The following is a 25,240-nucleotide window of genomic DNA, read 5'->3' as shown; positions in this document are numbered from 1 at the left end:
CCACTTTGAAATATTCCACATACTGGATCAATGGCCTTGGCTTTCAAAAACCTCCAGTATTTTTAGATTCCTGTTTCAATATTTGACTCTCAGGGCTCATTTGGATGGCTCATTTTGTTTTGGGGTTGGGTTTTTTTGGAGTTGCTTTGTTTATTTTGTTTCTTATTTATTTATGTCTTCTCTTTGTCCCCGTTTGCCCTCGCTGCGGCAGCTCTCTCAGCCCCGGGGGCTCTGCCGTGCCGTGCCAGGCCCTCCCGGTGCCTCAAGCCCCAGGGATCCCCGCTGCCCTCGCTCAGCGCCCGCCATTCCCCCCGACCACCGCCACCGCCGCTCGATCGCTCGGCGCTCCTCACAGGCAGGTGGATGGTCTCTGCGCTCGGCGGCGCTGCCTGCTGGGGTGGAAGCAGCAGCCAGCCGGTCCGGCTCGGCTCCGCTCGGCTCCTCTCGGCCCGGGCTCGGCTCCGCTCGGCTCCTCTCGGCCCGGGCTCGGCTCCGCTCGGCTACACTCGGCCCGGGCTCGGCTCTGCTCGGCTACACTCGGCCCGGGCTCGGCTCCGCTCGGTTCCTCTCGGCTCCGCTCGGCCCGGCCCGGGCTCCCTCGTCGGGGCTGAGGCGGGCGGGCGCCGCTATGGTTTAAAGGGCGGCGGGCGGGCGGGCGCGTCCGGGCAGGAGCCATGAACCTGCTGCCGGCCAACCCGCACGGCAACGGGCTGCTCTACGCCGGCTTCAACCAGGACCACGGTGAGGCGGCCCGGCCCGGCCCGGCTCGGCTCGGCTCCGGGGCGGCGGGGCCTCGGGCTGTGGGACGGGAATGAGGGGGGGCTGGGCGAGGCCCGGCTTGTGGGAGAGGAATGGAAGCGGGGGGGCTGGGGTGTGGGACCGAGGGGAACCTGGGATGGGAGTGGGGGGGCTGGGGTGTGGGATGGGAAAGGGGGAGGGGGGCTGGGGTGTGGGACTGAGGGGAATCTGAGATGGGAATGGGGGGGCTGGGGTGTGGGGTGGGAATACGGGGGGATGGGAGGAGCTGGGGTGTGGGATGGGAAGTGTGAAGGGGAAACTGGGGTGTGGGACTGAGGGGAACCCGGGATGGGAATGGGGGGGATGGGAATGGGGATGGGGAGGCTGAGGTGCGGGATTGGGGGGGCCGGGCTGTGGGGTTGGGGGGAGCCCGGGGTGTGGGATGGGAGAAGGGAGGGGAAGGGGAGTTGGGGTGTGGGGCTGGAGAGGACCCGGGATGGGAATGGGAGAGCTGGAGGGAATGGGGCGCGGGATGTGAGTGGGGGAGCTGGAAAGGGAAGGGGAGGGGGAGGCTAGGGTGCAGGGTTGGAGCGGGGAGAGCCCGAGGTGTGGGATGGGAAGGGGGAAGGAGGGCTGGGGTGCAGAAAAGGAGGGGGGGAGGCTGGGGTGTGGGATTAAGGGGGAGCCTAGGTGTGAGGTTGGGGTGTGGGATGGGAAAACGGGGGGGATGGAGTGAGGTTGCGGGGTTGAGGAGGAACTGGGATGCAGAACGGGAATGGGGAGAGCGGGCATGTGGGGTTGGGCTGCGAGGTTGTGGGGAACCTGGGGTGCTGGGGGGAAAGGGAGGAAGGAACTGGGTTGTGGGGTTGGGAGGGACCCAGGATACAGGCTGGGGTGTTGTGGAGTGTGGGGGACGGGACTGGGGGAGTGGGGGCAGGGTGTGGGATGGGAAGGGAAGGACCTGGGGCGTGGGGTTGGGGGTCAACAGTGGCCGAGGTATGGGGGGGCTGGGCTGCGTGATGGGAAGCAGGGGGGAGAGACTGGGGTGTAGGGAGAGGGTCTGTCCCCCAGGAGCGCCCTGTGGCAGAAGGCAGGCCACCCATGGCCCGGGCATTGTGGCCACTGTGGGAGGCAGCAGGAAAGCTTTGGGAATGGGGCAGGCCGTGGTGCCAGGAGAGGAGTGGTAGAATCATGGGATGGTTTGGGTTGGAAGGGACATCAAAGCTCATCCAGTTCCAACCTTCTGCCATGGGCAGGGGCACCTCCCACTGGATCAGGTTGCTCCAAGCTCCATCCAACCTGGCCTTGAACACCTCCAGGGTGGGGGCAGCCACAACTTTTCTGGGCAACCTGGTCCCACCCTCATTGTGAAGAATTTCTCAATAACATGTAATCTACATCTTCCCTCTTCCAATTTAAAACCATTCCCTCTGAGGATATCCTATCACTTCAAGCCCTTGTAGAAATTCCCAGCTTCTGTGGAGCCCGTTTCAGTCCTGGAAGCTGCTCTAAGGTCTCCTCGGATCCTTCTCTTTCCCAGGCTGAACAACCCTAACTCTCTCAGCCTGTCCTCATAGCAGAGGTGCTCCAGCCCTCAGGGCATCTTTGTAGCCTCGTCTGGACCCGTTTCAACAGTTCCATATCCTTCTTATGCTGGGGATTCCAGAAGTGGACACAGGGCTCCAGGTGGGGCCTCACGAGAGCAGAGTGGAGAAGGAGTGGGAGCAGGGCAGTTTTGGGTGCATCCCCCACACACTTACCTGCTTGTTTGGGGTGCATCCCTGCATCCATCTGCTCATGGAGGCTGTGGGCTGGTCTGGGTGCCTGGGAGTGAGCCAGCTCCCTCCTGAGGTGCTACAGGGCTGCCTCGGACCCTGTCCTCAGAGGGTTGAGCTCCTGAAACAGCCATGCTGAAAGGTAGTTCATAGTGTCACTGTCTTAGTGTAAGAACCAAGCATTCAAAAGTAGTGGTGTAACTTCTTTTTTTGGCCTGATTTATATTTATAGAATGGTGGTTAAAGGCAATTGTCATATTGGCAGACAAATATAGATCCATGGATGACTGAAAAGCTTCCGAGTTCTCTGCTTGCTTTATCTTTTTCCTCTTGCTTAGAAAGGGGAAGGCTTTTCCGAGCATAGAGATGCATATGCCTTGTCTTGCATTTGCAATATAAAAATAGCACTAGACTTATGAGTGTCATTTTTGTGGAATAAGGAATAGCAGGTCATCATTTTGTAATGTCCTTTTGTCGTAACAAATAACACTCTTGCCTAAAACACTCTTGCAGCTTGTGTCACAGTAGACTGCAGTTCATGTACCTGTTGCTGATGCTCTTGAAGCTGTGTGTAAGCACTAATTGTTCTGTTGATTGGAGTCTAACCTCTCTGGTGACATTTGTCAGTGGTATATCAAGCTGTTAATGAAGTGTGCCTTTTGCTAGCTCTCTTTGTGCTGTCCTGCTGAGTTGGAGACAGTAAGAATAGTTTGGTTTTCAGCAACTGTGTTAGCACTTGTCTTCATCTTGTGTTTGCAACAGATCTGAGGAAACGATCTGCAAGGAGTAGCTTCATTTCATAGCTGCAGGGGTCTGTAGATGCAGTGATATTTGGTGCTTGGTCTGTCACGGGGCTGGGTTGGAAAGAGAATGTCCAGGATACTAAGTTTCTCTTTTACTGCAGAATACCCTCAGAACATCATCTTGGGGTTTACAACTTGTTCTTTGTTGCAAGGCTTCCTTAAATTTCGTATTAGTAAATGCAACATAAACACCTTTTTTTTTTTTTTTTTTTAATAATATCACATACAAAGTGTGTTAAGGAATTTGTTTTGGGAATCTGTGATCTGAGCAACTTGATCCTAACAATAATCCATCCTACCCACCCTGTCCAGCCAACTGAATAACAACAGAAACTTGAATAAAAAGCATGTTTGGCTTTCATTTTCAGGATCCTGGAGCTCTTTCTGGTTAGCAGTGATGACTTCTGAACAGTAGGTAGCATGCTAACTTTTAAAAAAACACCCTAAACAAGTAAAGTATTAAAGGCGATTCTTTGTCTGCTCAAAGAAGAGTAGATAAGAGGAAAAGCTCACTTCTTCCTTGTTGCTCCTACCAGAAATAGAAATATGAGTCACTGGAGGGAGTGCTGAAGCTTAGTAGTGTGGGTGTCTGCATATATTGTCACAATAACCTAATTTCTTAATAATTTAAGACTAGCCCCTCCCATGATGGTGGGAGGATGGGAGGAATGAGCTAGTAAGTTTGTCCAAGTCATACCTTCCCTTACTGATAAGTGATAAAACTGGCATCGGCAGTTTTTCTGAAGTGTGCTTCCCTCACTCTTTTTTTTTGAGTGAGGCTGTATTTTTATATTGTGCACCTTTGTCACTTCTATAAAACAAGAAAATTAAGAAATAATATAACTCCCCAAAAGGGAAGGGCTGTATTGTCAGATGTTCTCAGTTTTAAGATGGAATACTCTGTCTTTAGGTTCTTTATTTCAAGCTAGTGTACTCCTGATTTTGGGCACTTTTCTCATGCTTTCAGAAGGACATGAACATGCTTTACAGAGATGAGTAGACAAAACATCATAATAAATTACCCCACCAGAAAATATCTGTGTAAATTGCTGACAAGTCCCTCTTTGGTTGCTGTAGTAGTCTAGAGCAAGTTTGAAAACTCAGGTATGGACTTGTTTTGGTGTTAAATCACTTGGCTTATTCATTTGCTCTCGTTTAGTGGGCTGAAGTGCTCAGCTACAGAATCCCATGAGTGTTAGAAGGATTCTGGGCTCCTTTATGGCTTTAGACACCACTTGCTGCAGTGAGGAAAACTAAGGTGCTAGGAGCCTGCAGAGTCACTTCCCTGGACTCCACTGTTGCAATTTCTACATGTTGGGCCTTCCAGCCTGCCTATTCCAATGACCCCTTCCTCCTGTGGCATCTGCTAGGATAGGCATTAATTTAACTCTTCATTTTCTCATGGTTTTAGAGCAACAATCAAAACTCAGTGGGGCCTCACTGGGACTGTTGGCAAACTGCATTTCCTGCAGGAACAGTGCAGCTGTGTGTAAGGGCAGTCACTCTGTGGATGCAGGGTCCCTGAGCATCTGAAGTAAATACTTTAAAAAGAATTTAATTATCTGAGTTGTCCTCTGTCAGTGACTCTGACAGCGTGTCTATCCCCTCGTAAACCAGAGGTGACCTTTCTGTAGAAGGAAGCACACCTATTGCTGCAGCAATTCCCTTCTCTGACTGCTCTCGCAGCAAGAGCTTCTGAGCTGTAGCTGAACTGCCAATTTGTGATCACACTGAATGCTGGGATCAGTCGTGTGGGAAACACTGAGCTCCAAAGCTCTTCCTGTATCATGGAATTGAACGAGTAGCAGTAATCTTCCTGTGTGTTTTTTCTCTTGTTTGGCTTGGGGGATGCCATGACTGAGAACTTCCTATCTCTGCCGGTAATGATCAGCTGTGTGGGGGTATCACCATTACTCACGTTCCTTCAGTTCTGTCTGCAGTTAAAAGCATGGATATTCCCAAGACATTAAAAGCAGCCTGTGTCTTAGTCACGAGGAGGGCCCTGCAGAAAAGCTGTAGCAGTGCTACAGGAAATGTAATGTCTGTGTTTTATTGCATTGGGAACGCCCCATTTGCGTTTGCTATGAGCTGCTAGTATTAACCCAAGTAAAACTTCACAGTGCTTTGTTACTACAGAATGGTTTCAGCATCCCAGCACCCCCCTCTCTCTGTCCTGGAAATATAATTTGGTGACATAAAAATGTCACTGGAAAAACAATTATATAGATGCACGCTACAGCTACCAGCAACAGATCAGTTGTCATCCTGTGCAGAAGTGCTTCATGTAGAGACAAATGTTTCCATTGTAATTTGCTTTCTGGTTATCCCAGCAAAGTATCCTACACAAGGTGGCAGCTTACTGGCCCTGTGGTTTCAGCGCAGCACACTCTTACTTATTCACAGAGCAAATTAAAGGACAATGCGTTGAGGAGGGAGGAGGCGAAATAAGGATAGTTAATTCAAATGCATTTATTTCAATATATTTACTAATCTTTCTATAGTTATTGTGCTCTTGTTAACCCCTCTCTTTGTGTGTTTAGCTAACTGCGGTACTGTAAGAACAACCTGGCATGTAAGTGCTCCAAGTGCCTGCACTTAAAGTAAGAGGGTTGGTCTGTTTCCCTTCTGCATCAAAGGGTACAGAGGTGGATGCTGTAGTCATTTTTCATTTGTGTGAGTTCAGTGAACAGGAATCCTATGGATGCTTCTAGATATCCACCCTCCACCTCATCAGATACTGGTCTGTAAAGCAGAAGATATGTGTGATGCTTTTTTGTTGCTGCTGGGCTTTGGTTGGGGAGCTTTGTGTTTGGTTGGTTGATTTTCTGTTTTCTGTTTCTGGGGGTTTTTTGTGGGGTTTTTTTGTTTGTTTTTGTTTTTTTGTTAAGTGGTCTTACTTGGAATGAAACTCTTGAAATATTAAAAAGAATCTCAAATTGGCTGCATTTTTTCCCCAAATTATGGAGATTTTAAACTAATACTGTTGTCAAGATCAAGTTTATTATATGTTTCTGTATTGTTATGACAACAACAACAAAAAGACATCCCCAACTATGTTTCTTTGGATATCTTAACCTGCATCAGTGGAATGTGTGTATTGAACGTTGCTCACTTGGTCTTTAGTGAGCATATACAGTTTTTAATTGAGTCTATATTAAGCTAGCAGTGTGCAAACCAAAAAGACCATCAGCTGCCTACAGTGTGAGGACCACAGTGAGCTGTTTGTGACCTGTAACACCAGCAGGACCTGAAACAGTCTCTTGCATTCTGAGCCTTTTTGCCAGCTTCTGAGCCGTCTCTCCACAGCAAATCAGTCTAGTCTGGTGTGCAGGAAATCCTGGGTCATGTGGCTGGGAGCAATTAGTTTGGAGACCTTCTGTTAAAAATGAAGACTTCCTTCTCCCACCCAGCCTGTGGGGTTTGGGTATTGATTTTGGGGAAAAGATGTACTTAGATATAGCTCCTTGATTTTTATTTGGGGGATGTAAATTGTTGCAGCCATTTCAGTGCATAAGAATAAAACCAGACTAATTTGAGTATCTCTGTACCGGTACCTCGAGCATCCTAACTGGATTTTTGATGCAGTGCACGTAAATTGTGTAGCAACTAATCTTCTGTCAGTCTGCCTCTAGCAACGGTGGCTGCTTCTTAATGACTTGTAATTGCCGTAACCTCACAGGGGCATTTCTTTATATATCAGGAGCTACATTCACCCATTAGCAAGTTAAACGGCAGGACAGGATACTGGTAGTTTGAGGGATTCCACTAAAAAGGCACTTGCACAACTCTGTATATAAAAGTAACTAAAACGATTTTCCAGAGTATTTTAATCTGGTTTCTACTCGTTCCTTGGTTTAGCCTGTGGTTGTTGGCATCTGACTTGGTAGGTTCTCTTTAGAGTATTTTTAAAAGCTGTGTTTGAGAATCTCTCTTCTGTGGAAATGGGAACAAATGGATGGAGGGGCTGTAATTGTGGTGTAAATGCTGATAAGAAAGGAGGGGACTTGCTCTGTAATGGCTGTTGTAGAAGTTAAAATACAGGTTTCCTTCCCTCTGTAGTGCAAGGCATAGGATACAGATGGGTTGGGAATTGCTCTCCCTTCCTTTCATTGTTTTTTCACCTGCCTAAAAAGAAAATAGCGAGCTTTCCACTCTCATTAGAGGCCGGTTTAGAGGACAACTTCTCTAAAGGGCTTTCACTTGCAATCACTTACAAAGCCTGCAGGTGGTCTTTAGCTCGGCTTTAACAGTGCTCTTATCGAGTAATGCTCTCTTAACCCTCTGACTCTTGCTTAGTTCTGGAGTGTACCTTGCAGTTACGATATATGTGTGTATATATATGTGCTTTTTGCCACAGGATGCTTTGCATGTGGAATGGAAAATGGATTCAGAGTTTATAATGCAGATCCACTCAAAGAAAAAGAGAAACAAGGTAAAATGCATACTTATTACGCGTGCTAGTTCTGTGTTGTTGTGAACTCAGCCACGTCATTCTTTTTTCTGTAAGGTTCTTGCTTAGCTTTCACTGTTCCATCACTGGAAGGCTTTCAGTAAAGCTGCAAGAAGGGAATCCTGTGCTGTTTCCAGAGGGACTCTTACTTGTGCCACTGCCTGGTTGGATGTCTGGATGCTATTAATTTGCATAAAGCTGGCTGATGATTAATTTGTCTCACCTTCCAGCAGAGGCTGAATCATGTTAGCTGTTGGTAATGGTTGTAGGCCCAAACAAGAGCTAAGTTGTCTAGTTATTCACAAGCAGGAGAAGAGCTGCTTGCTGCTGCTGTACCACGTACCATCAGGAGAAGCTGTTCTGTTCTGGTGTGGCAGTCTGGTACAGCAATAAAACCACTGCCTTCTCACTGGAGATCTGAATGTAATGTTTCTCCTACTTGCTTCAAGTAGTGCTTGCAGGAACTGAGCTCAGACCTCTAATACTCTAAATTTTATGTTCTCTGGAGGCTCAAGAACTTGGGAGGATCTTAAGGCAGTAAGCCTACTCTCCTGTGTTAACAGAAATTACTAGATGAGCTGTATTAACAGGTAATGGGGTGCTTTATCAGGAATCAAATGTAACTGAAGCCTAGCCATGGGATTCTAACCCCAAATACAGGAAGAAAGGTGCCATGCTAAACAGATTTCCCAGTACTTCCAGCCTGTGGTGATAGGAAGGATTTAATAATAATAATAATTTATTTAAAATAGCAATTCCTGTGAAACTTGCCATGCTTTCACTTTCTAGTCCTGTAAGAGATTTCAGTCACTGTTCTTGTGGCTAAAGCTGACAAACTGTTTCCTGTTTTTCATAGTATGTTCTTCCATAAGCATCGTGTCTTAGGACTGTCATCTGTGATAGTGTGCTAAGAGGATCAGAGTGAAGGCTGAAGTCCTTTTGAGTTCCCTGTCAAAGCTCTGGACATACTTCCAGGACTCCTGTGGAGAAACATTTGAGACAGTTTGCCTTTCCTCTGTGGATCCCAAGATGTCAGACTGCACTGGCTGCATGGGTACAGAGGAATCTTGTTCATCTTCCCTGTATATTAGCCTCTACCTGACATAACCAGCTTCATCTGTGACTTTGTTAACCTAGTGTGAAACCAAGTTTTAACTGGTACACCCTGGCTTGTGTCTTTTATATTCAGGAGTTCCGTGCAGTTTTCCATCCAAGCATCACCTTTCAGAACTGTAAAGATAATTATTAAAGTGTTCTAACACAGATCCAGAACACATTGCACGTTCTTCAATTGTCTGGGGTTGTCATTCATAAATAGTTTTAAGACCTATTGTTGCAGACATAATACCTCTCTCTAGCAAACTGCTGTCATGCTGTAAATACCTTAAAGAAGTTAAGAGGTGGATCTGGTGTCGGAGGGAGTAGTGTCCAAATACAACTCTCCAGGAAGGAAACTCAGCTGCCGGAAATGTTATTGAAGAAACCGCAAGGACCTGTATGAAATCCAAGATTTTACTGGCCCACTATGAGTATCTTTCCAGGCATCTGTCTCAGTGTGGTGTAGCCAAGTTTGAGTACAAATTTCTCACCTGGATGTAGTGCAGCACTCTCTTATCCTGTCCTTCATGTGTGCGCTTCTTTCCACTGTAGTGCTTCCTTCAGGCTTCTCAGGTATTTTTGCTGTCCTCTCTCTTCCCTGTTTCTGACCGCAGATCTCTACTGAGTGCTTTTGAAGTTTTAAGTGTAAGTCAAGCTCTGAAAGGATTTTACTAGTTTTGTCCACCTTTCCTGCTGCAGCGTGCCAGTGTGTGAAGTTATTGGACAGTCTTTTAAAGTAGAGGTTTGGTTTTAACTCTGCTGATCTACCTTGAAGGCCACAGTTGCAGCCTGTCCTCCTGAAAGTCCAGTTCCATCTCCTTACTGCAATGCCAAGCATCTCTCTAGGCTACCTAAGCAAAGCCAAGCCCCCACTCATATGTCATCAAATAGAAAAATTCTTTTATTGCAAAATCTTCTGATACTTAGTTCCTCCACTTGCACCGTAAGCATGGCATAATCTGCTTCCTCTGCAGTTAAGAAAAGCCTGTCTTAAAAAGAAAAAAGCCTTTTCCTTGCACTATAAATGTCAGCACCAGCCGATTAGTTCTGCTCTCAGTTTTCTGCATCATTGCGCAGAGGCTGGCGGGAGCTGGATGGTACCTCTTGCCTATTCCAGCAGCTATAGGCACGCTCCTGAGATCAGACTAGAGATTGCACTTGAGTTAGAATTGAGCCTTTTGCCCTCTTTCTTCAAAGCCACCAAGTCTATAAAGACAAATCCCCTTGCAAATAAGAAGGTTCAGGACTAAAGAGTATTACTGGTGTTTCCTAAATGCATGGCATAAGCATCATAGAGCAGCACCAGACTTGAAACGTGTGTGAGAGGGGAATGAATTTGTGATCAGCCTTTGTAAACATATTTACAAACCCACTGAGTAACAGAAATGATCAAGCTGCCGTGATGATATTGCTTGATTGACTTTAAAATCTTGCTCTGTTTTTTCTGTATATGAAAATGAGGCCTGTCCCAACTGTGTAACAACAGTTGTGATCTTCTTGGCTGTGAAAAATAAAGCAACTTTGCTGAGAATGCTAATCTTACACAGACGCAAAAAAATTGATCAAACAAAAAGCCTCTGCAAACCTCCACCCTTTTAGTGGAGATGTCTTGTCCGTCATACCGACTTTTAGAGGATTCTCTGCTTTTTTTTTTTTTAAGGTTGGCTGGAATAGGAAGACACAGTTCTGACTGCGTGCCTGAGAGATGTGCTAGATAATGCAAGCTTTTCTTGTAACAGTGGTAAAAATTAGATGGTGTTTTAACAGATTCTGACACTTTTAAATAAAATACGTTTGTCTTCCAGAGTTTCTAGAAGGTGGTGTGGGCCATGTCGAAATGTTGTTTCGTTGCAACTATTTAGCACTGGTAGGTGGAGGAAAAAAGCCGAAGTACCCACCTAACAAAGGTGAGTCATGAGGAGCAGATGTTGAAAATGTTTGCTTTGCTGTCTGTGTGAAACTGCCCAAAGGACTCCTAAACCATGTGCCTTGAGCTTTGGTCAGGTTGGATGGAGGGGATGTTGCAGCAGGTTTAAATTAATGTGAATTTAGTTGCCTCCCTCCTGTTGGGCAGTAACAGACAGGTACCTGCCATGAGCTGTCTCTGAGCCCTGGTGACGGTGTCTGCACTTCTCACAGCTCGCTTTGCAAAGAGACGTTATGTCTCAGCAACCTGACAGGGGAAGAAGCCCCTGGCTGGCAAGCTTTCTAGGACAAGATGCTACTTTTTTCTTTGACTGAGGCTTTATTTCTTCAGTAACCCTCAGAGCAAAGCAAAAAAGCTAATTGTCTTTAGAAAAACAGATTTTTATTGTCAGCTTTTGTGGTTGGAGTTTACCAGCTCTTAACTGCACAAGTCCTAGCATGAAAGAATGAGTGGTCCTTGATACCTCTTGAGCAGGGTGCCCATCTGTAACTGCTTAGCTGTTGGATGCACCTCTTGGTTAGCCTTCTTGGTAGCTAGAAATTGTTCTAATGGAAATGGTGTGGATCTTCGGATGTACCTTGATGACCTGATGCAATCTCTGCACTGTTCTAGTAATGATCTGGGATGACCTGAAGAAGAAGACAGTCATTGAAATAGAATTTTCTACAGAAGTCAAAGCAGTTAAGCTGCGAAGGGATAGGTAAGTACAACAAATGCACAGCTTGGCTTTGCGTGCTGTTCTTACTCATTTCCAGCTGTTTGCAGACAGAAAAAGATCCTGCTTTAACACCTGGATAAACACCACCAGCAATTAAAGGTGGAACAGGCTGCTGGGGGCAAGTGTTAGGTGTTAGCAGTTCCCAGCTCAAGTGTACTGGTATCTGAAAACTTGATGCCTGTAAGACTTCTGGACCTCTAATGTAGGGAAATGTTCTCCTGTGAACTGTTTTTCTAGGTATGGAAGTGCAAGAAGGGAATTCAAGCGGATCTCTAGGGCGAGAGCATCTGTCAGCAGCTGGGATCTGCGTGGGCGGGGGGGTTCTGCTCTCACAGCTTTGGATGAAAGTGCTTTGCAGGCTTACAGCTGCATGGTTTTTGCAAGGCTGTGAGTGGGGAAGGGCAGGGAGGAAAGAATATATAGACATTAAATCAGTTGAAAGCCTTTGCAGGTCTGAATTAGTATTTATGTCCTTATTTTACCCACCCTAAGTCGTAGGAACTTCCTGTCTGTTTCAGAATTGTCGTAGTCTTGGACTCCATGATTAAAGTTTTCACATTCACACATAATCCCCACCAGCTGCATGTCTTCGAAACCTGTTACAACCCTAAAGGTGAGTTGTATGTGTGGGCTGGGGAGTGGAAGCAAGTTTATTTTGTACTTGATGCTCTATGTTTGAAAACCTGATTAGGTTATGGGAACTACACAGTTATTTATTTATTTTTTTTGTCTTTTAGGTCTGTGTGTCCTTTGTCCAAATAGTAATAATTCTCTTCTTGCATTTCCTGGAACGCACACTGGGCATGTGCAGATAGTGGATCTCGCTAATACAGAAAAGCCTCCTGTTGACATACCAGCTCATGAGGGAGTCTTGAGCTGTATAGCTCTGAATCTGCAGGGAACAAGGATTGCAACAGCATCAGAAAAAGTAAGAATAATCTCCTCCTAAGTCTGATTCACTGTGCGTTCTAGTGTAGTAACGCCTCCTGAAAAAGGAAGTCGCCTCCTTTTGTAGGAAAGACATTGAAATACCCAACTGGAAAATTTGTCATGGAATTTTGTTCTGTCTTTCTCTGTCTTTACTATTCCTTAAGGATATCCACATGGCAGTGCAAATACCTCAGGCACAGCAGCATTTGTGTTTTAGCTGGCTGTAACAGAGACCATTCAGTGACATTTGTATGAAATCTGGCCTAAGCAGTTCACAATTCATGTGCCCAACAAATACTGCTCATTTAAAAATTGAGAGGAGAGAAGCTTGTTTTGCCACTTGCCTACAGGAAAGCTGGGGAGAGGCTTTGTATTGGGGAGTGCAGGGATAGGATGAGGGGGAATGGGTTTAAGATGAGAGATGTTGAGATGAGATCTTAGGAAGAAATGTTTCCCTGTGAGGATGGGGAAGTGCTGGCCCAGGTTGCCCAGAGCAGCAGTGGCTGTTCCATCCCTGGGGGTGTTCAAGGCCAGGTTGGATGGGGCTTGGAGTGACCTGATCCAGTGGGAGGTGTCCCTGCCCGTTGCAGGGGGTGGAACTGATGGGCTTTAAGGTCCCTTCTGACCCAAACCATTCTATACATTTGTTGCCTGGGTGCTCAATATGAGTCATAGGTAACAATGTGTATCCATCCGTCATCGGGGGGGAAGGACTAGTTGAATTGTTGATCACTTTATCTGGGATACACTAACTTGCTTTGCCTCTCTGGTGTCAAGATTAATTTGCTCTGAATGAAGTAGTTCCCCATGCAGCAACCTGGGTCATCTCTGATGTCTCAGGTTTGGATCAATGCAGATAATGATTGTGTGAAACTAATCCTTCTAGATTACTTCAGCTGAGCTAATTGTGAGGCAAGACCGTCTACAGCCTGATTATACCTAGTGGAAAAAACTGGTACAGTAGCAATCAGAACAGACCTTTGGGGAGCAAGAAAGAAATGATTCCCAGAACCTGGGCACAAAGGGTTGTACACGAGTGTATTGTAATGCTTGCAAACTGATGCTGGGGCTGCCCTAGCGATTTAGAACATGATTTAGAAGAAACAGTTTTAGTTGAGTAACTCAGTAACAAAGCACTATAGCATTGTGGTAATGGTTGGAGGGGGGGAAATCAATATTCTTCCCAAACGTTAACATGGAGTGGTTCTCTCAAATCTACCAAGCTGAAAATTGCAATGGTGTGTGTATGGGCATGCTGGTCAGATAGACTGTCACAGATGTGAAGAGTCTTCTGTCTTTCCTAATGTAATGCTTGATTCCTTTTCAAGGGGACCCTCATAAGAATATTTGATACTGCATCAGGGCATTTAATCCAGGAGCTACGAAGAGGATCGCAGGCAGCCAATATATACTGGTACGTTTAATGGCTTCTGTGTTGTCTTCTTGTGGGGGATGTTGTGCTGAGGCACCTGGTAAGTGCTCCCAGGACACCTCCAGAAAGCCAAGGACAGTTACAGTGGCCTGGTGACCAGGCAGAGCTCTCCTGGCAGCCCGAAGTCCCAGGGCTGTGTTGGGCCTGTGCTTCCTCGGTACTGGTGAGGGGAAAGCAGCAGCTGCAGCCGCACAGAGCCCAGTGCGGGTTACAGGGGCTGGGACAAGAACAAAGATATTGAGGCTTGCCTCTCTGCATGGGATAAATGGTAGCTGGGGGAATGCTTGACTTCCCATGGAAATATGGAGAATGCAGCGGTGCAGTCTGACACTTCCACGGAGACCAGGATGAACCCCTGGGGGCAAGGAAAGGTTTAGGGCCACTGCATGCAAGAGCGCAGGGCAGAAGTGTGAGTCTGCTCTGCTGCTGGAAGCGCACTCTCAGGAGTGGGGAAAATCCCATTCTTCTACTGGGGCATTGCAGATTTTATCCAATATCTGCCTACTCCTTGGAGCAGAAATCCTGTGTGTTCTTCCAGCAATCATGGCCCACTCCAGTGGTGCCCATGTCGGGACAATCTGCTGTGTGGCTGGTCCCGTTGCACCAGGCTCTCTGCTCTGCCTTCGCCACTGAAAGGGCTGCTCCTCCTGTCAGTGAGGGTGGAATTGGAGACATCCTTGCTCCTCCAGCAGAGAGGAGCTGTTAGCACCTTGCCTGCCAGGCTGGTAGCTGCTCTCGGCACCTGCAGAAGCTGCATTGTGTACAGCAGAAGCTGGGGGGGTGTTCTGGTAGAAACACTGCCTCTGTCTGTTCTCTCTGCAGCATTAACTTCAATCAGGATGCCTCCCTAATCTGCGTATCCAGTGACCACGGCACAGTGCATATTTTTGCTGCAGAAGACCCTAAAAGAAATAAGCAGTCAAGGTAATGTTTGAGTCCTTCTGAAGCCTTTGTGGGGGTGGGGGTTTCCTTTTTAATGGGATTTACAACACTGGACCTGTTAACCAGCAGCAGCTACCCTACTATGGGAGGTGTAAGGTCAATCTGTTGTGCTTGAGTGGAGTTGCAGATTTAGGACTGTACAGTAACTGCCATGTCTCTGCTGTCCTTTGTGGAGCTGTAGACCTCCCCCAGAAGGGTACTGGAGGTGTTTTAGTGTCTGTCTTAGCATGAATGTACTTTGTGGACGCTTCATGTACAGAAGTTTCTGCTAAAATCAATCCTTTTGGCAGCTTTTGCAGTTACTTAACTACCTTTCTGGCTTCATGTTTTGAGTTGTAGGGTTCCTTTTTCCCCAGAAGCAGAATACTACATTTTACCTCATACTTAGTAGAAGAGAATAAAAAGCCAATCAAGAAGAGCAGTTAGTGTGTGCTCCGTGACCTGTTCAAACATGGCATCTGTTCTACATCAGCTCTAGTCAACACCTTACTACATTGCTGTGATTTTTTTCCTCTTTTTCAGTTTGGCCTCTGCAAGCTTTCTTCCCAAATACTTCAGTTCCAAATGGAGTTTTTCCAAATTTCAGGTTCCCTCAGGCTCTCCGTGCATTTGTGCCTTTGGAACAGAGCCAAATGCTGTCATAGGTAAGTGCTGGAGGCTTCCCCTGTTCTGTCTGGAGAACCGGGTTTGGAACTACACTGAAGGAAATGCTCAGCTGAGCTGTGTTGCAGGGCCCTGTCAGCTGAGATCAGGAGCTCTGGCTGCTCCGCACCACGCGGGAATGGGATCAAACAGTGTCAGGGCAGAGGGAGGTGAGCCTGGTGCCACGTTGGGCGGTTGCTGTGCAGGGGTGACCTGCTTGGGGCTCCTCCGGAGCTGGAGTTGATGGCACCAGCTGTAGCTGAGGGGGCAGAACTGCACCTCTGAAGAGCAGAACCTAACGACTTTGTTTCTGTTCCAGCAATATGTGCGGATGGCAGCTACTACAAGTTCTTATTCAACCAAAAAGGGGAATGTTCAAGGGACGTCTATGCTCAGTTTCTAGAAATGACGGATGACAAGCTTTGACTCATGTGCTCCCTCACCCTGGTCCAAGTGCTGCCTTGGCAATTCCACACCTCTGGAAGGACAGTCTCTGAATGTCTGATACTGATAAAGAAATTTAGCAGACCTCATGGAGAAGCCTGGCCCGACATGACCAGAACCAGCGCTCACATAGTGGACTACATATGTTTATTCTCATTTCTGCAAGTATTCATCGTTAAAATCTCTTTGGGTTACTGTCATCAACTCAAGTTTTCAAGATGTGGCTTTCAACAAGCTTGTGCCTATCGGGTTTCTCTTAATCTAAACTGTGAAATTTAGAGGAAACACGAGTGCCTGCTGCGCTGAGTGATCTGCAGGGGGCCGTATGGAGGTACAACCGGCCTTAGGAAGAGGGATGTGCAAAGAGATTCCAGGCATTGCTTTACTTCCACTGAATGGCTGGGAGGGGGGAACACCATGGATCAAATGCTCAAATAAACCTTTGTGGGCTTGGCTGGGAGCAGGAGTGCTGCTTTCTCCTCCCCTGAGCACACCTTACGAATAACGGGAGCAGGGAGGCTGAGTGTGTCCCCAGAGCTGGCTGTATTTTGAGCTGTGCTTGTCCTCTGTGCTGGCAGAGGGGGCTGGGGGCAGCCTGAGCAGCAGAGGTGCCAAAATACAGAGCACCTGGAGGCACTGGCTGACCCAGCCAGCTTCTCCTTAGTGTGTGGGGCAAGCCCCCCAGGGCCCTTGGGCCCATGGAGCTTCTGGATCTGTAGAGGTGATTCCTTCTGTTAATGAAACAGCTATTCTGGGTTTACAAACTGCCCTCGGTACCGCACTGACTGCTTCCAGCATCGCTGTCCTTCAGCAGGAGGATGGGACTGGCCACTTGCACATCCATCATGATTGATGAACCCGGTGGCATGACCTGTACATCTCCATAACGGCTTTACACTTGCAAACTTTTCTTTCCTTTCCTTTTTTTGTAAAGGGAGCTGTTGCACACTCCGTGCTCTTGGCCTAAACCAGCTGACCTGTAACCGCTCTCCCAAAATTGTTACCTGGCCATCAATAGTTCCTGCTGCCTAAGGCACAAAATCCTAAAGCAGGAGCTGGAATAGACACACACTAATCCAGGGGGAGCCTGGCTCTTTTGAAACTTAACTTCACTGTCGCTTCAGACCTGGCATGATCGTTCCCTCTGGGGTTGTTAGCTGCAAACTCTAAATTTGACAAGTTTCTTTTAGTGTTGCGTAACATACTAAGCCCTAACTTCTACGCAGGTTTTGATGTCAAGGTTGCATGTTGCTTTTACGTGTATTTAATCACAAATTGTTTTGCACACTTATTTGTAATATGTTATTTCTTTTAAATAAAGTGACTAATTTTGCTGTAGTCACTGCTGGTTGCAGCCAGAGCTCCTGGTGCCAGAGGTTTTTGGGGAGTAAACACATGAGTAAATGATGGTGGTTGAAGGACAGAGAGTGAACTGTGCTCCCCAGCCTGTGAACAGAGGACAAGGAACCCAGGACACTGCTGAGGACAGGACTGTGCTGGGTGCTGCCTTGGACACCAGCACTGCTATTTACATCAAAACAAGACCAACCTCCAGCGCAAAGCAGTTCTGTTCAGCATCGCTCACCACACCCCTCGCTCCTGCTCTGAAGCTTCCTACCTTTAACAGCTCTACGTGACCAACTGGAAACTGCCCTCGTGCTGGAGCACTGGAACCATCTCCAAGCATGGGTGACCTCCCCTCTGGTGCAGCTGCTTTTATGCTCCACACGGCTGCCTTCACGCAAACTCACATGGACGCTGCTTTAACTGAGCCCCAGGCTCTCATGGTGCTCTGGAGGTTTCGTGTACTTCTATCCCCAATTACAGTTACCCTGGACTCAGCCAATGAGACTACAAGTGTGTTCCTGGCTCTGAAAGACCAGAATGAGCAACTAGGCACTGTTCAAATGTACCCCCTGTGCTCTGTGAGGCTGCAGGGTAAAAGGGAGGCAAGGCAGCTGCCAGCAGTCTGCTTCGTGGGACAAAAGAGGACTAAGTGGATTTTACAATGTCAAGTTGCTCCCTTAAGATGAGTGCTACGGCCCAGAGGTCCAGCAGCATTGATTCCTTTAAATAGAATTGTTTTGACTCCTGGCTAGAAGCAGGCGGTGCGGAGTGCAGTCCTGCTCAGCAAAGCGCCCTGGGGATTGGGATGGAGAGGAACCAGTGGTGCCGACAGGGCTCAGCCGGCAGCCGTGCAGGAACAAGGCTAAAATAAGATTGTTCCTGAAAAGTAGCAGCTTTTTAAGTGTATGGGTTATAAACTTTTGTACTGAACAATAACCAACTGCTGCCTCTGTCGCTGTTTCCTTGTGCGGTGAGTCACCACTCACCATCCTGAAAGGGAAAGGACAGAGTGCAGTGAGCCCCAGGGCAAGGCTGGGCACCCACCAGCAGGAGCTGCTGAACACAAGTGATGCTTTAAGAACCTTCACGTGTTCACACTGAGGTAGAAAATAGAAGATCAATCAGTGAAGTTACAACACATGAGGCAGCAGATGCATTCTTAATGGCACAGGCCAGAAGGGCTGTGGCACGGGAGCTGCTGCGGCCAAAACACCGTGGGGACAGAGCCACAGGTGCCTCGGGCACCCTCCCTCTGTACCGAGCCCTCTCCACATTCCTGACTTACTGCAGGTGTTTGCCTTCTTCCCCAAAGGCTGCGTGTGTTTAAACAGGCTGGGGACGGCGCTGCTCTGCGAGCGATCCTGCGGAATTCCACACGCTGGTCCCTTCTTTCGGTGAAAGGGCAGGTTGTGTTCTTTCGGCTTCAGCTATTCCAGCCCTTTACAGAGGTGCCGCAGCCTCCTTTGATTCCTCCTGACTCTTCCAGGTATGTTTTTCTGGTACTTTGGACAAAAGCCTTTCCCCTGTGCTGATGAGAAACAAGAAGAGCAGAACTAACGCATAAAGATTAATCTGTAAGATTAAGAACCTGATGGTTAAAAGCAGCCACACAACCACCTGCCTTCAGGAGTTCCTGTCAGCAATGAATTCCGTGTCAGACACAACGTGGGATTCTCAGTAAGAAGGTTAAATGCGCAGCTAGGACCTGCCTCCAGGAAGGAGTCAATCAGGTCAGTAGAAACCAGCACTCAATTTAGTGTCCATTTGTATATCTAAATATAAAATACATGTATTTAGATGAATATCAATCACATCTATATAAAATCACAACTGTATAAAACCCACACGCTATGCAATATCATAACTCACCCTGCGTTAGTGACCTCCAAACACTCAAAATTTACCTTCTAGGGGAAATTAAATTCAGACATAAAGCACAGACCCGAGCAGAGACTGGTGAAATGGCCACGTTCCACTGCTGGCTTTAAGTAATTCTAATGCCCAGCACGTTGCCCGACCCCGCTGGTGCGACAGCCACGCAAGCAAAGGTGAAGCCTTCCCTGTTTGCCTCGGCTGCGCTCCAGCCCATGCGATGGATCCCGAAGGAGCTGCCTTCACAGAGTCCTGTGGGCTGGGGTCACTGTGCGGGTATTTACCTAAAGCAGCAACAGCCAATCGGCGTCACCGGCCCGGCTGCCGCTGGGGCAGGAGGAGGCGGCAGCTCGGAGCCGATCACACCAAACGCAACCAGTGGCCGCCCCGCTGCACCCACTGAGCTGCGAAGGCTCAGGTCGCGTTGCTGGGTCACCCACTTCCCTACAGCTGCTGTTCCCGCTGCCAGCACGGAGGCAGAACCAGCACAGCCGAAGGCGCTGCTGCCGCCGGGTCAGAAACAGCTGATCCGGGCAGGGAAGGGTCCTGTGGAAGGACAGGACCCACTGGCAGCGGACACAGACACTGTAAGCACACACTTGGCTCTTCTGCAGGTCACAGTTCCAGGTCTTCTTCAAAGTCGCTTTACAGATGACATAAAGGCAGCGATTCCACACGCCACGAAACACAACGAGTGATGGGAAAGGTTAATTCCATTCCTGAAGAGAGGTCAGACCCTCCCGTACAGCATCACCTGAACTGCCTCTTCCAAAGGAAAGTTACGCTGACTGCAGGTGAGGGTGACGGGGGTCACAGCAGCGATGGGAGCCTCCTCCAGTCCCTGCAGGCGTGTGTGACCATCACCGCTGCAACAGCAGGAGCACAAACACAGCAGCAAAGGGAACGGCTCCGTTCCAACACCAGAGCCCCTCGCTGCCATACGGCCTGGGTGCAGGACAGAGCTCTGCGCGAGCCACCAGCCCTGGAGGTTCTCTCCCCTCACCCCTCGAACAGAGACACTGGGTGACAATTCCACGAGCACCGAAGCATCAACCATCCCCCGACAGCCCCAGGGCCCCCAGCGCACTCCCCTCTCCCCCTGGGACAGCAAGGCCGGCTCCGACACCCTTTCCTCTGGCGCTGCCAACGCCAACTGCATGGGAACCGCCCACAGACATCGCTCTGTCGAACACACCGTGCAGGAATGTCAACTTAGTTAATTTGCTGAATAAAATTTAATTTTATTTAAAAAACTCTGATACACTATTGTTCTCCTAAGCCCTAGTTGTGAACAGATTCTCACTTCTGAAAATAAACCACATTCTAGTCAATTCATTCAACACCAAATTAAATTACTAGTACTGGATTTTTTTTTTTTCCTTAAAAAAAGTATGTTAAAACTTTACTTTTTTATTTTTAAAACCTCTAAAGAAAACGTTGCAGTTTTACAGAAATGTTTCTTTTCAGGTTATGCTTTTTTTTTTTTTTTAAATGCCTGTTATAAATTCAGCTTGTGTAGAGTTTTTGTTTTCATCGTTTTTAATCTGTATTATCTGCAGAGACATCGTAACAGTTCCATTTTGTGGATGAACACAAAACTTGTACAGATTTCTCGTATTTGGTCTTTAGGTAAATAGTTCCCAAAAGCTGCCTAAATAAACCACTCGAACTGTTCAGTCCTCCATGAGAATACAGGTTTTTTTTTTTCCTTTCGTAGCAGGAAAGGAAATATAAATAATGCATCGTTATTACAGAAAATGATGAAAATCGGATTTGAATGAAGCAGCCTCGAGCTTTCTCTCCCCTTACCGTGCGAGGGAATAAGACGTTCCGTGAATTAAAGACTGAACAGCAGCCTCACGTTACAATTTAATTCTGAAATGTAAAGTGGAATCTATTACCACAATAAAGTGAGAAGTTACCGATACATTTTCAAATGTTCAACTGCAGAACACACACTTAAAAAAAAAAAATAAAATAAAGAGTTGTTCTAATAACACAGAAGCCACTGTTCGAAAACCCCAACAGCTTCTCTGAGCGAGACCCAGGGCCCCTGTCCGACATCAGATGCGTTACGGAGAAACTGGTCGGATTCCTTCCTACCAATGGGTGCTTACGCTTAAAAATATCGAATATACCTCTGACAAGATAATTTTACTCTCTTTTTAAAAGGACTCATGATAAAGAATTTCATCTGTCTAAATGAAGAACAGTCTGTTATCTTAAACATACACAATATTAAGCGAGACTCTTGTTTTACTTTAGACTGGAAAAATATGCCAGGGACAGTCAAAGTCAACACAAAGTAACAAACAGCAAAAGGTAGCAGAAAGAGAAACAGGTAAGTGCAGCTCTGGTCAAATTCATAGCAGTTCTTTACGTCAGTTAACGGCTCATTTACATCGTAATTTCTAATCAGTTACATGCAAGCCCAAAGAAGCATTTGATCACTACACATGGTAATAAAATTTGATTAAATTTTATCAGGCAACTGCTAAAATATGAAAATTTGCAGATGTAATAAAGTAGCTTTATCTGAACTTTAACAGGACAGACGAAAGTAAATCATTCCGTCGGTTAAAAAAACCCTACATTCAGTTTTTTTTTTTTACCAAACAAAATTTCACATGAAAAGTATTGTGTGATTCCAAAGTTTCTGGAGTAGAAATGGAGTGATTTGAAATGTCAAAGACCCCATCGTTTTGCAAAGAAATGAAAATACACCTCAAAAATTCCTAATTCCACATGTGAACAACAAAATACTGCATATCTACCAACAACTGCATCGGGTCGGTCGTTAGGAAAGGCTTAGCTGCCAAGATGTAGGAAATGGCTCCTCGCCTCTGTTCCCTTTGAGGAATATACAATCGTTTGAAACCAGTTCACACTAAGCGCTATCATGCTGCCGTTACACTGAGATACTCAGTCCTTACAATAATCTGAGAGAGATTCGTTAAAGCTGCAGCCCTCCCCGACGCTGCATTTCTCAGCACGCAGTTCCGCAGGGGCAGGGAGGAGCGGGGTCACAGCCTGGAACAAGATGGTTTGCAGTTTAAATTACCGAGTTTTAAGGCCACCTGTGTTGGGTTTTGTTTTGTTTTTTTTCAGTGCTGAAAGTTGAAGTCTGATCACAGGGCCCCTTTCCCCACTGCGTGAGAACATGTTCCAACGTTTTAGGTGTTGTGTTTAAGTGTCTCCTTTTGGCACCACGGAGTTTGTTTGTTTTTTTTTTATTTTTAAAGAAAAAAAAGAAAACTCCCTAAGTTTCTAGTTCTGGCTGCCTTTATCACTCACTGCCACAGCGGGGGTGTCCACGTTAACAGCTATGACTATGCTCTCTCCATCTTCTGTTTTGATACGTTTGAGTTCCTGCTGTTCCGACTGGTCTCCGTTCTGGCGCTTGGTGGGAAGCGATGCCGATGCGGAGGCGTGGGTTGCTAACATATGCAAGGGACTCGCAGCAGCTGTAAAGAGAGAACAGCACCATCAGCACCCTCGGCCCCGTCAGGCCAGACGACACCAAAAACAAACGTGCGTGTCCGTTAAAACGGCAAAGTCGTTCCCTGGCACCGCGTGGCTGTCAGCAACGCCAGCCCGAGAGGCTGTTTAACCTCTACAAACCTTAAAGGCGTTGTCCCCGTCATTCAGCATCTAAACAGAGTTGGACAAATGTCTTCATTATGAAAAAAAATACTTTCACTGTGAGGGCTGGGAGGCCCTGGACCAGGGAAACTGTGGCTGCCCCATCCCTGGAGGTGTTCAAGGCCAGGTTGGATGGGGCTTGGAGCCCCTGATCCAGTGGCAGGTGTTCCTGGCCATGGCAGGGGGGTTAAAATTGATGATCTTTAAGGTCCCTTCCAACCCAAACCTTTCTATGATTCCATGAAAGGTGGGAAAACGGGATGTGTGTCCGTTGTGCCAGCGAGGAGTTGAAGACAGTGAAATACTAAGTGACTGGCAGCCTACACTGTTGTTTGTGACAGAACAAGGAAGCGAATTCAAAATCCCCTCTCAGCAGAGCCTGGCTACGTCTGTGCTGCTTTTCTTAGCTAAGCTGTCCATGCACTCAGGGTGTTTACAGGGTAAATTCAGGACTGAGGAAGAATTTCCCTGCTTTTCTTGTGTCATTGGGACACAAAGCCTCACATTATTTCACTTCTGAAGCATTTCTGGCCTGATGCCGAGTGTGCTGCTGCCTACCAGAGCAAGTACTTGTTACAATATGTTATAAGAAACATTATAGTATTTCGAAGGTAGACAGTGTCTTATCATCTCAAAGCACTGCATAACCGCTAACTGAGGTTCATGGCATCGCCTTTAAGCAGAAAAGGAACAACCACTGAAAAGTAAGGAGCAGCCAATGCTTGCTACCCTGAGGTCTGAACTACAGCAGGTAATTTTTCCAGGTGTGGAACAGCAAAATAATGAGTTTGCTCAGATGCCTTTTTCCAGTTTGATTGCTGCCGAGCATCTTGTGGGCCTGGAAGCGGCATCGCACCACGAAACGCTCACTGCGGCCCCGAGTTAGTGAAGAGCAGCGACACAATTCACACTGCTGTAAGGTGCAGGCGGCTCGAGCAGCAGCTCCTCTCTGGCAGCGAGGCATCAACCCCACTGTAAGGAAAGGCAGGGCTTTCACTGTAACGTTAAGAAATGATGTATTTTATTAATTTGAATGCCCAACTGAATTAGATCAACAGAAATGTGTGCAGTCCAAATACCCCCCCACAACTTTAGTCTATGTCATTCCACGGGAGAGAAAGTATAAACCACCACTAGCAGATCCTTTAAACCTTCTGAGACATCCAAAGGCTCCTTCACTCTAACTTGTTTGCCATCTGTTTCTCAGTATCAACCCTGGCTTTACTAAATTGACTATTCAAATGTCTTTGCAAGTAACGCAAAATACTAATATTATATATCTATTATATACATAAGCAGCCTGATCCAGTGGAAAGTGTCCCTGGCCATGGCAGAGGGACTGGAACTGGATGATCTTTAAGGTCCCTTCCAACCCAAACCATTTCATGATTCTACGATTTATTTGTTCATCGCATTCTGTGAAAATTTACTTCACCATTACCAAAGCACCTGGTGTTTTACGCACAAGCTCCTCTCTTCAGCACCACTGCTTTGCTGACATCGTTACAGCATTCCCTGCTAGTGGAGCTTCAAACATGAAGCCTGTAAGGAATTCTTATTTGCTAAACTTATGTGTACTTGGCAAGGTATCCTAGAGAATACCTGGAACATCGCCTCTGCGTGGAACCAAACTGTTTGTACCTAATGTGTAGAACAACTACTTCAGAAAATATTTACCCAATGCAAAAAGCTTCACTGCTACTGTAAAAATTTGTTCTTGTCTCTTGACAGTCATTCAGCTTCTCTTAGAAAAGCTATTCTTTGTGCAATTTCTGAATGGATGACAGAGAGGTTAAAATGCCTTACTGCAGATTTATTGTTTTCATTTAACCAATAAGAAGTTCACTCCTCATCTGCCAACACGCGTTGGACTCCCACCTCGAGGTCTGCTGAGTAGAGACTCACTGGCTGCAGCCACAACTGATACACGGACACAGGGAATGAACAGCAGAACAACGATGTTTGAAATCTACACTGAAAGGCTATCTGGTTATATAACGTTATTCTGCAATAAGAGACGTGCATGCATTTTGGACCTCACAGCTTCCAGTTAGACTGACAGGAGGTAAAGGTGCTGCCAAACTGTTTTGCTGAGAGCAAGATCTGAAAGCGCCTTCTTACTACAGACAGAAAATGTTAGAAGAACAGTAACTGCTCTGGATTTCTCGGCTTTCAGATTGCACAAGCTTGCACATACGGGGGGAGGACGACATTCAGACAAGAATCATCTCAAAAGCTTCCAGAATTTTTGTCATTTTTAGTACAGGTTCAGTCAAAATAGAATAAAAAATAGCAGTTCAAAAGGCCAACCCACAAGCATGTTCTGCTGTGTTTTCCTGTTGGTTCGTTCCCGACTGCCAGGGCAGCAGTTCCCATTCTAATGGCACCATTTTACAGGAACTTCTTTTAAAACTTGTTTATATCCTGGGTTTAATGAGGAGGGAGGACAGGTTGTCACCATTAAGTACATCCCTATAATG

The 25,240-nt window shown here is 46.9% G+C and overlaps 2 protein-coding genes across 4 annotated transcripts in view; one reads left to right on the top strand and one right to left on the bottom strand.

The window, feature by feature from the left end:
* The first annotated feature begins 537 nt into the window (after window positions 1-537).
* WDR45B (WD repeat domain 45B) lies at window positions 538-17,237 on the top strand. 3 transcript variants are annotated; one of them, XM_069872876.1, is made up of 10 exons: window positions 538-741; window positions 7,674-7,748; window positions 10,670-10,771; window positions 11,404-11,491; window positions 12,028-12,122; window positions 12,247-12,437; window positions 13,768-13,853; window positions 14,694-14,795; window positions 15,400-15,457; window positions 15,775-17,237. In XM_069872876.1, the coding sequence occupies exons 1-9, from the start codon at window positions 675-677 to the stop codon at window positions 15,455-15,457; spliced, it is 864 nt and encodes a 287-aa protein (XP_069728977.1). In that variant the 5' UTR covers window positions 538-674; the 3' UTR covers window positions 15,775-17,237. The 3 variants fall into 3 exon arrangements, with proteins under 3 accessions (XP_069728977.1, XP_069728976.1, XP_069728975.1); XM_069872874.1 differs by having other exon boundaries at window positions 540-741; window positions 15,336-15,457; XM_069872875.1 differs by lacking the exon at window positions 7,674-7,748 and having other exon boundaries at window positions 539-741; window positions 15,336-15,457.
* Window positions 17,238-20,334: 3,097 nt separating this feature from the next.
* The window catches only part of FOXK2 (forkhead box K2), a 48,060-nt gene continuing 43,154 nt past the window's right edge, over window positions 20,335-25,240 (bottom strand). Inside the window, exon 9 of the mRNA XM_069872864.1 lies at window positions 20,335-22,582. Within this exon, the coding sequence (XP_069728965.1) occupies window positions 22,386-22,582 (197 nt within the window). The 3' untranslated portion in view covers window positions 20,335-22,385. The remainder of the gene's footprint in view (window positions 22,583-25,240) is intronic.

This window comes from Phaenicophaeus curvirostris, chromosome 19, assembly GCF_032191515.1.
Source record: "Phaenicophaeus curvirostris isolate KB17595 chromosome 19, BPBGC_Pcur_1.0, whole genome shotgun sequence".
NCBI lineage: Eukaryota > Metazoa > Chordata > Aves > Cuculiformes > Cuculidae > Phaenicophaeus > Phaenicophaeus curvirostris.
The sequence above is the reverse complement of the archived record's forward strand: the minus strand, read 5'-3'. Positions and strand labels throughout refer to the sequence as shown.